Source organism: Chelonia mydas, chromosome 3, assembly GCF_015237465.2.
Source record: "Chelonia mydas isolate rCheMyd1 chromosome 3, rCheMyd1.pri.v2, whole genome shotgun sequence".
NCBI classification, from domain to species: domain Eukaryota; kingdom Metazoa; phylum Chordata; order Testudines; family Cheloniidae; genus Chelonia; species Chelonia mydas.
Window position 1 is genome coordinate 41,779,429 of NC_057851.1, and position 14,827 is coordinate 41,794,255.

A 14,827-nucleotide genomic window follows, 5' to 3' on the forward strand; every position below is an offset into this window, starting at 1 on the left:
GCAAAGGTGAAAAATCAGACTTTTCATACTGTAGTAGCTGATAAATAACTTATTGTCCCAAATATTTCTGAAATAAATTCCTCTGTCAGAAGTCTAAACTTATGAAATTGCAGGAAGACTGGTTCCATGTTTGCAAAATTGGATTGGGAGAAAGGGGTTCAAAACCAAGCTTGTCACAACTTTAACTATGTAGAGATTATCATCTCCCAGTTATAAAAACAAAGGAAGTATTTACACTAAAAATTAATAATTCAACTCAGAATTATAAGTGATTTACTGTATACCGCTGAATCTGATAACAACTTCAAAATGTAGGATGAAGAAGTCAAAAGAGGAGTATTATCCTTCCTGTAAGATTCAAAGCTATTATCTCAATACTACTGCTCCTGCTTTAAGAGTCTAAAACTTAAGTACATAGTAGATAATGTCAGACATGAAGTCCTTGGCCTTACCTTGTCTACAAATGCAGAATTCTCAAACTTGTTTATCATCTTTCACATTGTCTCATTTTTTTCAAATATCAAAGCCATTCAGTTTCTAAATGTGAGCATTTTATCCATAAGCAAAGTATCTCATACTAATTTTCAAGATCAAATTACTATCCAAACCACGTTTTTATATCCCAGTTCCAGCATTTAAAAAAGTTTTCAGAAGTAATTGTTAAAGACAAAAAAATCAAATTTTTAAAATTAATATAATTCAGGACCCATTTTTGGAACCATAATTTCAAACCGGTATGGATTCAAGCACTCAGTTTCACCATTGATTGTATGCACAATTTCAAAATAAAGACTACATCTATGAATGACATGCTGGGATTCAGAAAAGTCATAGTATATTTGTAGTTTTGGATTCAAGGTCTCAACAGGGTACCCTGAGGTCCAACCAACAGTTCAAAACAAACCCATTTCAAGCAAAATGAGGTCCTGCAATAACTCTCCAAGTAACTTCCATGGATAAAAACAGGCAGATCTTACCTTCGTAGATAGCCTTGAAACCTTGAGCACTGACAGCAAAGTCTGTGGTGAAACAAAGTGTGAGGATAGATCCAGTGCTCACAATAGATGATGGCAGCTGAAATCCAGACAACCTGCACAAATAAAAACCCCCACAAATGTTATAAATAATAAAAATCAATATAAGCAGTAGTTTTAAAATTAATGAAAACTTGGAATCGCTCATGATGTTTCTGTGTATAATACCACCACTCTGATGATATAGCCATAAATTTGGAATGCCAACATTTTATGTTGATACTATTGCTGTAGTATCCTAAAGACTCCTTGTAAAAACTAACACATAGTATTAAGCATGGCCAACTTTTAGATCCTCATATGACCAGGAATACCGCAAGAATCTAAGTACAGTTTTTTTAAAAAACAGAAGTTACTATATTTCATTCTTTTCCTCCCTCCCACATTCACTCATCTTCTAATGCACTTTGTTTCTTTCCCAAACTATTATCTGACCTCCATGCCACACAACCATGTGCCTTAGATTCCCAACTCACTCACCCCATTAATGTCCAGCCTATACCCATGTCTCACCTCAGGGCACTCGTTCTAGCTATTGTAATTTAACTGTGGTTGGGGAAAAGGGCCTAGTCTGAGGGAGGAGAGCTGCTGAGAATCCATTTTTCAGGCCTAGGCTGGTGAGCAGAAGAACTGCAAATTAACACAGTATTTAAATAGTCTGGGAGTTCCTTCTTATCCAACTCTCAATCAAAAGAAGAGAAAAATCTATTATCTGCCTCCCAGAGAGCCCGCAATAGCAGGCAGTCATTTCTCTCTCTTTCTCTCTTTTGCAGTCTAATAGAAATGGAGGGATAGTAAGTGGGGAGCCAGGGATTCTTCCCTTTTCTTCTCTCCACACATTAAGGTTGTAGGACTCCTCTTGCCCTTCTACTTTCTTGGAAGAGGCTGGAGTTTTAGTCTGGTGAGTGAGTGGGAACTCACTAGTGCAGGCTGAGCGAGTGGAAATCAAAGCTTCTGCTCAGCTGGGCACTGAGCTTGCAGTACCTGCCAGGTAACAGCACAGTCTGGTTGCCCAGCAGCCCATTCCTAGCCGACTGACTGCCCCTCCAGTTCTCCAGTTCTTACCTGAGTGTCCGCAGGTACAGCCGCTCGCAGTTCCCAGTGGCTGCGGTTTGCCGTTCCCGGGCAATAGGAGCTGCGGGAAGTGGCGTGGGCCAGGCCACCACTTCCCGCAGCTCCCAGTGGCTGGGAACAGTGAACCGCGGCCATTGGGAGCTGCGAGCGGCCGTACCTGTGGACGCTCAGGTAAACAAAGTGTCTTGCGGCCCACCAGGGGCTTACCCTGAACAAGCCGCAAACCAAGTTTGGGACCCTTGCTCTAGAGGTACTGCAAATTTTTGTCATGTTATAAGACACATTTTGTATAAATATTCTAAAGTATTCTTTCCTCTTAGTACATATGCTAAATAATACCAACAAAATTATGTAAATTTGTATTCTTGGCTGTTTACTTGCTTCACCTACAGAAGTCAGCTTGGTAGAAAATTACTAGAACAGCCATTTTACGACTTGTGTCTCTTGTCTAATTAGCCTTCACACCTTGTTATAAGTATCAATATTTAACTTAAGCTTGCTACCAAGTTACAACTCTTTACATTCATTTTGAGAACTAAAGGCTGCTCGCTAATACCAATATTTTGATATTGATAAGGACCAAATAAAGGATGAAAAAATGACTAAAACTGTGTTTTACCATCCTTTCTATATCCTAAAACACAAAGGAACATATTTCACTGTCATACTCACTTCATGACAGGTTAGGAACATAAGAACAGCCATACTGGGTCAGACCAAAGGTTCATCTAGCCCAGTATCCTGTCTTCTGACAGTGGCCAATGCCAGGTGCCCCAGAGGGAATGAACAGAACAGGTAATCATCAAGTGATCCATCGTCTGTCACCCATTCCCAGCTTCTGGCGAATACAGGATAGGGACACCATCCCTGCCCAACCTGGCTAATAGCCATTGATGAATTTTGCATTTACTTAAAAAAGTAAAATGCAAAGTCTCGATTATTCAAAATTAGTGCTATGCTAAGGCTAGATGATGTGAGGGGAACAATTCTTAATTTCTAGCTTGTGCAAAAAGGGCTTGATTCAACTGTCAATGAAATCGGTGCAAAGGATTCCATCGACTTCAAAGGAGTTGGACTGAGCATCGTCCCACCACCCTCTGTTCAAAACCCACCTTAAGAAATGTATTCTTTCCATAGCCTTCTGGCAGTAATCCACCATAAAAAACAAATGTTTATATATTTTCAACAATTAATAAGAGTGAGCAGCTGGGTGGTTAACTGCCCTTTGTGCCTTTTAAAGTCTCCCCATGACTTTTTCAGAAATGGATTTCATAGTGCTGTTATAGCTCAGTACATAGTTAATAATAAATGGACAGAGAGAGAAACAGAGAGCCGTGAGAACATTGCATCCCTCTAGTACTAATGCACTGTGGGAGGGGCAAAATGGGGCTTAGTTGTGGCCACCCTCCCATGCAGCACCCCAGGCCTGGAACTATTCCGGGGAGATCCCACCTCCGGGACTACTTGGAGCCATGAGATATTTTGCCCCTCTCACAGCCCTGTGGCTTTTGGAAAGAAATTGCAGGGAGGAGCCAGCCAGAGCCAGAGCCAGCACAAGGCAGCTGCAGAAAACAGTTCAAGCAGGGACTGATGGACACTGGTGATGTCATCACACTATTTTCTGCACTTTTCACTCTGCACAGTTTGTGGCAAATATTTGTTCCCCTCTCCCCCCTCTCCCACCCTCATGGTCTCAAGACTCCTCCATTTCTTTGTCTTTCCACCTACCTAATCCCCTTTTAACATAAACCTACTGAAAGGATGTATATAACAAATGGAAACCAAAACTAAAATGGACGTAATATGATGTTTGCTACCATCACATTGTTCGCTGTCTTGTGTAGTCTCTTTCTTTCCTCTACCCTTTCTCTTCTTTATTTAGATTGCAAGCTTCTTGGTGGGAGAGATTGTTTCTTATTCTATGTAATAAACTTGATAAGTAATAACAATGATAATAGTACTAGACTACACTGTCATGACTACAATACAATTCTTTTTTATTGATGTTTGGAAATACATTTTTGATCTGGTGCACTGGCCTTTCCCTTTTGTGAAAAACAGTTAAAGTTTTATTTTAGTGTTTTGGCACCAATTCCCACAAGTATTATTGTCAGGATGATGAATAGCTTGTGGATCAAATTCAATATTTCCTGAAATTTAAGAGAAAAAGGAGAATACATGGGGAAAAATATCACACTGACCCACAGAATAATAAAACAAGATTGACCAATCCTATGGCTTCTGAGAACATTGTAGACCAAAATTAAACAGAAATGAAACTTTTCCTTATTGAAACTGAATATTATGCAAGTGATGCTATTTCCTCCCAAGAGACAGTAATGGTTTGGCCTCTATTCAGACACCTCATGGTGAAATAGCAGAATTGAAATTGACTTTCAAGGAGAAAAAAAATCTCCTCTTAAACAGACACACCCCCTTCACTGCAGGATGCCTTGTATTGGACCTATAAAGATGAGGTACATGGTAAGATTAAAAGGAAAATATTGTGCCAGCTTTGCATACATCCCCCCCTCCCTCTCAAACACACACACTTTGTATTAATTCTTAAAGTGTTTTAAGAAGGTTTGGCACAGAAGTACCGAATATTTGTACTTCTGCCATTCAACAAATTAGCGGGACAAAGTACATTAGAAATACTTCAGAATATTTTGTAGGAAAACCACTGTAGAGACACTCCCACAAAGGCAATGAGATTGAATGTCATGAAATTCAGGTCTAGAAAGAACAGACACAATGTTTTCAGTGAATTGTTCAGTCAGAAACTATTAGGCAGCAAACGAAAATCAACATGAGTATAACTCACATTCCTTAGAACATATATAAAAAAGTTGCATCCCAAGCAAAAACATTGTTAACCTACCAGTTAAGTCATTTTTCCCCATAAGAACCCTTCCACTGGGTAGCTATTGCTTACTTCGGGTTCCACAACATATTTTGCACATTCCTTTTATCATACACAAAATCACAAATATTGCCAGGTTAAAGCAGTAGGAGAGTGTATTTGTTATACCCAGAGGTTGAAATATTTAGTTAAAAACAAACAAACAAACACATGTATAGCAAGAAGGCCAAATCAACTCAAATTTCCTGTATTCTATTTTATTTTATTTGCAATTGAGGTAACCGGATAGACTTCCCATGCACAAAGGCCTTAAGTGCATATGCCGGTGGCATATGATTAAGCTGGAAATACTATCATTCTCTTAACTTTCACCATCACACATCTTCACAACATAGTGCAGGTACAGGGAAAAAAATCAGAGGCAGAATATACCTGACTGACTTGTCCATCAGCATACAGCAGTAAGTGGTGTAACGTGTACAGAAATGGCACACAAGTCCTGAATTTAACCTAAGTTTAAAAGACAAGAGTTTTATACTTTTTTCCCATTTAACAAATCTGGGCATGAGGATTGTTTGCTACCATCTCAGCTACTACTTCAGGGGTGGATGTGGCATGGGAGGGGGAAGAGAGAAAGAATTGGTTTTGATTTTTTATTAAATTTGGAGGCACTCACAATGAAGTGGGTCATATCAAATTGTCCAGTTCACCTACAAAGAGAAAGGAACAGTCATCCACAGAAAGGGTCCCATCCTGCAATAAATTCCACTCAAGGACACCCTAAAATTATGTGAAGTCTCTCTGACTTCAAAGAAACAAGTTGCAGGAATGGGCCTTAGGAGAAGTTTCCTACAACGTCCTTTTCCCTATGAATAACCACAGAATCACAGAATAGTAAGACTGGAAGGGACCTCAAGAGGTCTTCTAGTCCAGTCCCCTGCACTCAAGTATTATCTAGACCATCCCTGACAGGTATTTGTCTAACTTGCTCTTAAAAATCTCCAATGATAGAGATTTCACAACCTCCCTAGGTAATTTATTCCAGTGCTTAACCACCCTGAAAGTTTGGAAGTTTTTCCTAATGTCCAACCTAAAGCGCATTGCTGCATTTAAGCCTGTTGCTTCTTGTCCTATCCTCATTTTGGTTAACAAGAACAATTTTTCTCCCTCCTCCTTGTAATAATCTTTTATGTACTTGAAATCTGTTATCATGTCCCCCCTCAGTCTTCTCTTCTCCATACTAAACAAACCCATTTTTTTTTCAATCTTCCCTCATAGGTCATGTTTTCTAGACCTTTAATCATTTTTGTTGCTCTTCTCTGGACTTTCTCCAGTTTGTCTACATCCTTCCTGAAATGTGGCACCCAGAACTGGACACAATTCTCCAGCTGAGGCCTAATCAGGGAAGAGGAGAGTGGAAGAATTACTTCTTGTGTCTTGCTTACAATACTCCTGCTAATATATCTCAGAATGATGTTTGCTTTTTTTTTTTCCTCCAAGAGTGATCCATGTGAGCCCCAGATCCCTTTCTGCAGTACTCCTTCCTAGGCAGTATTTCCCATTTTGTATGTGTACAACTGTTTGTTCCTTCCTAAGGGAAGTACTTTTAATGTCTCCTTACTGAATTTCATCTTATTTATTTCAGACTATGTCTCCAGTTTGTCCAGATCATTTTGAATTTTAATACTATCCTCCAAAGCACTTGCAACCCCTCCCAGCTTGGTGTCATTGGCAAACTTTATGAGTGTACTTTCTATGCCATTTTCTAAATCATTGATGAAGATATTGACTAGCCCTGGACCCAGAACTGAACCCTGCAGGACCCCACTTGATATGCCCTTCCTGATGCTCTTCCTAATGGCTCTGTGCTATTACATCAAACAAGTCAAATTATGTAAAATCAAATTAGCCTTTTATTTTTTCTAAACCCAGTAAAAATATTCAGATTTCACACTTGATAGAGACATGACTAAACACTTGTCCTCACTGGAAAGTTAACTTGCTCTTAAGTCATATGTTGCCCCTGACTTTAGTCTCAACTACACACAAAAGTCCTTTACCTGAATGTGGTGTTTTTTTACTCAAACTGGCTCGGGGTATTGACTACATCTCAAATTTAGCATAAATCAGAGGCTCCCACAATCACTATGTCCTGTTCAAGAGTTATTTCAGTATGGTTGCTCTCACTTGAGCTAGGCTAACTCAAGAGTAGTTAACCTGAAGGCAGATAACTCGAATTAGGCTATGTCTTCACTGCAGAATTAAGTGTTCCTATTGTGTTACTTTATCACATTCAGCAGGTAACCTCCATGTTATTTAATAATTCCGTCTGAAAAGAGTGCTTCAGTAAAATGTGTTCTTTTTGTACAACATGGTTAATACAAAAAGTAACAACACTAAATATGTAAATTATGCAAACTACAATATAGTAATCAAATATAAAAATAATGGGCCTGATTTTGATTTCACACCAGTTGAAAACTTTCACTATCTTCAGTGGAGTTACTCTGGAATTGCACCAATATAAGTGAGAAGAGAATCAGGAACAACATGCCCGGTTCTCCATTGTGTTCCTCCAGTTTAGCAGAGCTGAAATAATTGGAGTCACATGGGCATAAGACTGGATTAAGGCCCAAACCTTAATCTTGTCTACCAGCTAGGTGACTGTGGCATTCAGTGATCACTCTAAACCCACCGTGCTTGAAGGCAATCTTCTTTATTCAGTGACATAACTCCACATGCCTCTTCATAACAGAATATGAGTTTCTGCAGTGTCCCCTCCCCACTCTTCCTGTCTGAGAAGCTAAATCATTTAAACCTACAGTGCCCAATATAATTTCTTCCTTTCCCAGCCAAAATGTAACAGTCAACAACGAACATTTTATGTAACACACAGTTCCAAATACTTATAACCAGGCTAGCAACTAAACTTACTATCAATGTTCAATTAAACGCTCAAGTGTTTTTCACTGCCACTTAGACTACAAGGTCTCCCTTGACATATCAACACTACTTTTTTTCAGGAGGAAGTGAGTCTGTTCTGGTAGTGTTATGTCCTTGGGCTTGATTATCTTACCCAGTTGTGGCAGTTGCTTAACTGAGACCTTCTCAGTTAAAACAGCCAGTTCACTGTCCCTTATCTTTCTCCCCTATGGAAGTTGGCGAATGTGTGTTGCCTAACCCTCATCACTATTTGTCCATCTGGGGGGACAACATAATATGACCATGGACAACCTGACATGATACCACTTCTGTTTGCAACTACTAATTTATATCAGTGATGAACACTGTGTCATGTTCATTAAGTGTGGCAGCTCCCAGAACCCCAAGTCATATTGGTTTCAGGTTGACAATCCATTCATTTTCTCCTGCTGCAGTGTCTATTTTTCTCCTATGAAAACTCATTTGAGCTTGTGGTGCTGTTGTCATCCTCTTTGTCCATAATGTTAATACTGATGCTTGCGAAGTGATATAATCCATTGCATTTCTTGTTTCTTTTCCTATATATGCCAGGCATTGTCCTGGTTGTTAGTGTGTACAGCTCTGTGCACTGTTCTTGCTTGACTTTGATTTTGAGCTCCACATGCCTCTCTGCCTCATATCCTTTTTCTTGCGGTGTTTTGGATTCTCAATCATGTCTACAATATCAGAGCACTGTCCATGTGCCATAAGCTTCATTCTTGGTGACTTCCGTAGTGTAGCAAATTCTAACTGCCTTGTCAGGGGTTAATTATGGGTCCCCTAGTAGTATCTGAGCATTTTGTTCCAGATTCTGGTCACAATCTGGTCTCTTATTAGGGACTTGGATTTGCAAGACTAACCTAAGGCTGAAGAGCCAGTTACAAATGTTTTGTTCATACTGTACACACAGAGAAGTTCAATAAAAACATGAAATACTCTTGAGAAGTAACACTATTTCTTAAAATTTAAATTGATAGCACACAGGAACCAAAAAAATAAAGACATAGAAAGCAGAGTACTCCATAAAACAGAGAGGCACAATTTACCACACTTTATTCTAGATTTCTGCAGATTGACTCTCTGATCACACACTTCCATAGAGGGCCCCCTGGCCTGCAAGCCAGACGAGGAAAACGATGAGCATTTAAACTGATAGTTTACCATTTTAATTTCATTTTTTATACACCACAACAAACCTAGACTAAGGCTTCACTTTATTTTTGTACCCTCAGGTTAAAATCTTCTCTCATGTGTTTCATTTTTTCCATGGAGTGCAGTACTCCCGAAATTTCTGTAATAGTTTCATAATTAGCCTCCTCTGCTTGAGTTAACTGAAAACTGTCAAACACATCAAGTGAATCAGAACCCATTATTACCAGAAAAATAAGGCTACCTTCCAATTGTTTTCTCTTTTCACTGGCATTCATTACTTGCATATACAGAGTGAAGCTCTGCTTAATCTCTTCCAGTTATCTTCCATACTTTGATACAAAGAGACACTTGGAACAGAATCACTGAGTAAAGAGAATCTCTTTCAAGCCCCTTGGGTGCAGAGAGATTTCTGAACACCTCATGGTACCAGCAGTAAATAGAAATGAAAGAAGATAACCTGAGTAGAAGAAAGGGAAGAAAGGGAAGGTCATGCCTGACTAATCTAATCGCCTTTTATGATGAGATTACTGGTTCTGTGGATGAAGGGAAAGCAGTGGATGTATTGTTTCTTGACTTTAGCAAAGCTTTTGACACGGTCTCCCACAGCATTCTTGTCAGCAAGTTAAGGAAGTATGGGCTGGATGAATGCACTATAAGGTGGGTAGAAAGCTGGCTAGATTGTCGGGCTCAACGGGTAGTGATCAATGGCTCCATGTCTAGTTGGCAGCCGGTGTCAAGTGGAGTGCCCCAGGGGTCGGTCCTGGGGCCGGTTTTGTTCAATATCTTCATAAATGATCTGGAGGATGGTGTGGATTGCACTCTCAGCAAATTTGCGGATGATACTAAACTGGGAGGAGTGGTAGATACGCTGGAGGGGAGGGATAGGATACAGAAGGACCTAGACAAATTGGAGGATTGGGCCAAAAGAAATCTGATGAGGTTCAATAAGGATAAGTGCAGGGTCCTGCACTTAGGACGGAAGAACCCAATGCACCGCTACAGACTAGGGACCGAATGGCTAGGCAGCAGTTCTGCGGAAAAGGACCTAGGGGTGACAGTGGACGAGAAGATGGATATGAGTCAGCAGTGTGCCCTTGTTGCCAAGAAGGCCAATGGCATTTTGGGATGTATAAGTAGGGGCATAGCGAGCAGATCGAGGGACGTGATCGTTCCCCTCTATTCGACACTGGTGAGGCCTCATCTGGAGTACTGTGTCCAGTTTTGGGCCCCACACTACAAGAAGGATGTGGATAAATTGGAAAGAGTCCAGCGAAGGGCAACAAAAATGATTAGGGGTCTAGAGCACATGACTTATGAGGAGAGGCTGAGGGAGCTGGGATTGTTTAGTCTGCAGAAGAGAAGAATGAGGGGGGATTTGATAGCTGCTTTCAACTACCTGAAAGGGGGTTCCAAAGAGGATGGCTCTAGACTGTTCTCAATGGTAGCAGATGACAGAACGAGGAGTAATGGTCTCAAGTTGCAATGGGGGAGGTTTAGATTGGATATTAGGAAAAACTTTTTCACTAAGAGGGTGGTGAAACACTGGAATGCGTTACCTAGGGAGGTGGTAGAATCTCCTTCCTTAGAGGTTTTTAAGGTCAGGCTTGACAAAGCCCTGGCTGGGATGATTTAACTGGGACTTGGTCCTGCTTTGAGCAGGGGGTTGGACTAGATGACCTTCTGGGGTCCCTTCCAACCCTGATATTCTATGATTCTATGAAAGAAGCAGCTAAAAGCTCCACCAGAACAGAAACTCTTCTTACTAAGGCCATATCTATACTACCACTTATGTCAGCAAAATGTATGTCACTCAGGGCTGTGAAAAAAAAACACAATTCTCTGAGGAACATAAGTTACATTAACATAAGTTGTCGTGTGCACAGCATGATGTTGGTGGGAGAGCTTCTCCCCTCAACATAGCTACAGAATGTGTGTTTCTTGCAACAGTCTCCCCCAGAATTCCTGCCTGGGAAGATACCCCACTGAAAAGGTATAGTTCCCAGTATCACAGAGGCCACCCATTCCCCAGAGACTGAAAAATCTTTCTCTGCATAATGTAGGCTAAACTAGGCTGTGGGTTCTAAAGAATTAAATTAGGCCACTGAAAATGTAATTTTGATATTCTTTCACTTAGAAGCGATAAAGTAATAGTGTAAGGGAATAGATAGAGAGCTCGGAACCTACACCGAGCCAAGATAAATGCATAATCACCTTTTCATGAACCTCAGCTGTTATAGGCACTGTTTACTTGCCTTTTTCCTCTTTCTTGTGCTATAGATTCCTCAGTAACCAGGAATTTTATCAATTTCATTCAGAGAAGAAATATATTTGTGAGAACAGATAGCTAATTGTCCCCTCTCGACATCTCACCAAATCTAATAGTCAAGAAAGACTAATTTACTCATCCACCTTCCCTTGTGCTTAAACACCTACTCTGAAGCTATAATACTGAGCTAATACATCAACCTAATTGGAAATAAACTGTAATATGAGAAAACATTTATCCTATTGTTAATGGTTCAAGAAGAAATAGCAACAAACAGTTGAGCAAAAAAAAAAAGATTTTTAAACAATTCTGTTAGTGTATATTTTAATTAACAATGCTAAAGAAGAAATTAAGGAGTTCTGAGATGAGGATACAAAGCTGGATGGATAGGAAACATGCCGTGATACTTTGACTTGTGCAGCTGACAAATTTATTTTCTGCAGCCTGATCTACATACATCCCAAAATCTTGGACTGCCCAAAAGGAAGATACTAGAAACATAAACTGTTCCCTTTTTGGAATCACTCCAGCCCCCTCCTACAAGAGAGAACTCATAAAAGTGTTGCAAAATCCCAGTTCATTTTTCTCTCTCCAACTAAGAGATCCATTTCTATTCATCTGAGGTTCCTAAAACTGAGGTATCCCAATCCTGAGCCAAGAAGATCCCTCCCCCATTCATGTTAGCAGTGTGCAGAGACTTTGTTCCCAAAGAGAAATGTTTTTTTAACTAACAGTCCATTACAAACAGGAACCTGGGTTTTGGAACCTAATGGTCCAAAGTCCCAAATATAAGCAGGCTTTGGAAAGAAAGAGTTTTCCTGAAGTTCAAATATAAGATGAAATCTTCACCATATTAGAAGATTCCCTGGACAACATAAGAAAGATAAATTCCACTTTGCTCTAAAGCATAGGAAGACTTAAGTCAATATTTACTGCTAAAATTCCATGGGGATTTTTTGTGCTTTGAAGGAGGCCAGAATTTGGCCCGGAAAGCAGAAATACTGCCTTTCTAGAATCTTGAACTTCCTTCTAGTTCAGATTGTTGTTCCATAAATCCAGACCATTGTTCTGGACCCTCACATTAAAATTCCAAATTAATAAATTTGACTTTCATAGATACTGATATATAAGGATTCCAAATAAATACCAAGAAAGATTATACTAGAAATGGGGGGAAATAGAGCTTTAACATAGCCTTAAGATAACTGGACTGAGTTATAGGATTTAAAACTAATACATTGTAACTAAATACTTGTGCCTAAATTGAGTTGTCTGTTTTTCATCTAAAGATGTAATTGAGCGGAAATAATATTTGCATGTTTGTATATTAAGGCTGATTTGTCGCCAGCTTACTAAAGCTATTTTGCCATTGTTTAAAAAAGTAACCTTGAGCTCATAACTCTCTTGCTGTATATTTCTAAAACATCTGGAGTTGTACTGTATGGTGTTAGCCTTTCTGAGAATTCACTGGTTGATGGTTAACTTTTGTTCTATTGTCTTGTCAAAATTTAATTCTTAACTTTAAGTGTTACTGAGAACTAGCAGCTTGTTTATATCACTGTTCTACTCTGCCCTGTGTCTTATATGCTTACTTCTCTTGCCGATGTGCTGTTTTTGCATGTGAGAGTGAGAATTGCCTGCTGGTGAGAGAAGCATCCTTAGATCTCTGCCCCTTGTAATATTATAGTACCAGTATATATATATGAGTGAGAAAAGCTAACTTCAAAATCGCACTTCAGTCTTTGTATATGTGTGCTGTAAATATTAGAATACACTTATTTTAATCATGGGGTATGTTTCTAACTACAGAGTTATGTAACATGTTAATACCTTACACTCTAAATGTGCCTCATTTCCATTTTGGGTGTGGTAAATTACATTGCTACAGGATTACTCTTGTTTATTCCAATTACTAAAGGCTTATCTACACATAAAGTGCTACAGTAGTGCTGCTGTAGCACTTAGTGAAGAAAGACGCTAACTACGCCAATGAGAGAGCTTTTCCCCTCAGCGTCGGTATTTCACCTCCTGAAAAGGTGGTGCTATGTCAACAGGAGAAGGTCTCCTGTCAACATAGGGTTTTCTACACCAGGAATTCAGTTGGTGTAACTGTGTTGCTCACGGGTGTGGAAAATCTGCACCCCTAAGCAACATAGTTATTCCAACATAAGACACTAGTGTAGCCCAAGCCTAAAAGTACTGTGTTCCTCTAATTACTTTTCTACATACCAGTCTTGCTAGTGTTCATGCTGTGTGTGTGTGTGTGTTTGTGTGAGAGAGAGAGAGAGAGTGTGTGAGTGTGTGTGTGTGAGAGAGAGAGAGAGACTGTCAAGGACCTGTTGATGTCAATTGGCAAAGGGCACAAGAGTGCATAAGTGTTACAGGGACCTCCTCTATCTGGCATTTACACAGTAGTTCACCAAACAGTGTCATGTTAGGTCTCTTAGACAAGCTGCCAGTGGGCCACCAGAGGGTCTCAGCCATCTTGGTTGAAAAACTCTGAGAAGAATTTTGGGTAAATAGTGTCTTATTAGACAAGAGGCCATCTTGTTAATTAAGTTTAGGCTCTAGATTGTGTAATATGTTTTTATTTTATGTATAACTCTTACTTTCCAGTATTTCTACTTGCCATCACTAAATCTATAAGCTTTATTGAACAAAATTATTCTTGTTTTTGTTATAAACAAATTAAGTGCTGTGTGCTAAGCAGAACTGTGATCGAGAGTATAACTGGTATCTGGGATGTACTTTTCCTCCAGGAGCAGAGTATCTGGAAATTGTTTGAGTGGCTGGTGGGTCAGGGGCTGGGCACTTCAGGGGGACCCCTGAAGGACTCAGGAGTTCATAGAATCATAGAATATCAGGGTTGGAAGGGACCTCAGGAGGTCATCTAGTCCAACCCCCTGCTCAAAGCAGGACCAATCCCCAACTAAATCATCCCAGCCAGGGCTTTGTCAAGCCTGACCTTAAAAACTTCTAAGGAAGGAGATTTCACCCCCTCCCCAGGTAACACAAGTTGGAGTGTATCTATAACTAACCTGCAAAGGGGCTACTGAGCCTATGTAGGCTGAGAGGGGAGTGCTTGTGTTGCTTGTGGCTGGTGGGATCAGGAAACTGACTCCTGGCAGGCAAAGACAAAACTTCCTCACTCTAAGGAGTGGTGGTATTGAGGTGCCTCACAACTCTGGGTGCACCAGGTCACACAGTGTGTTTTATTTCTGACTGTTGGTATCTAAAAAGTTTTTTCTCTCTTAATACAAATTAACTGAAAGATAAAAGCACCTCTTCACACCTACACCCTGTTTTCTAAACTGTTCACTTTGCATCAATTTAAACATCAACTTATAAACTACTTGCTTAGAATCTTTCACCATTTCCAAAATTTAGCCCATTAACTCCACCAAACCAGAGCTAACCTTAGCTGTTCTGCACTGTTGTATAATAATCACACAGAGTGATTCTTACATTCCTGCTTTT

General features: G+C 39.9%; 1 protein-coding gene across 1 annotated transcript in view; it reads right to left on the reverse strand.

Moving 5' to 3' along the window:
• CSMD1 (CUB and Sushi multiple domains 1) overlaps window positions 1-14,827 on the reverse strand; it is a 1,979,019-nt gene that overhangs the window by 1,448,730 nt on the left and 515,462 nt on the right. Inside the window, exon 3 of the mRNA XM_037894193.2 lies at window positions 978-1,090. Within this exon, the coding sequence (XP_037750121.1) occupies window positions 978-1,090 (113 nt within the window). The remainder of the gene's footprint in view (window positions 1-977; window positions 1,091-14,827) is intronic.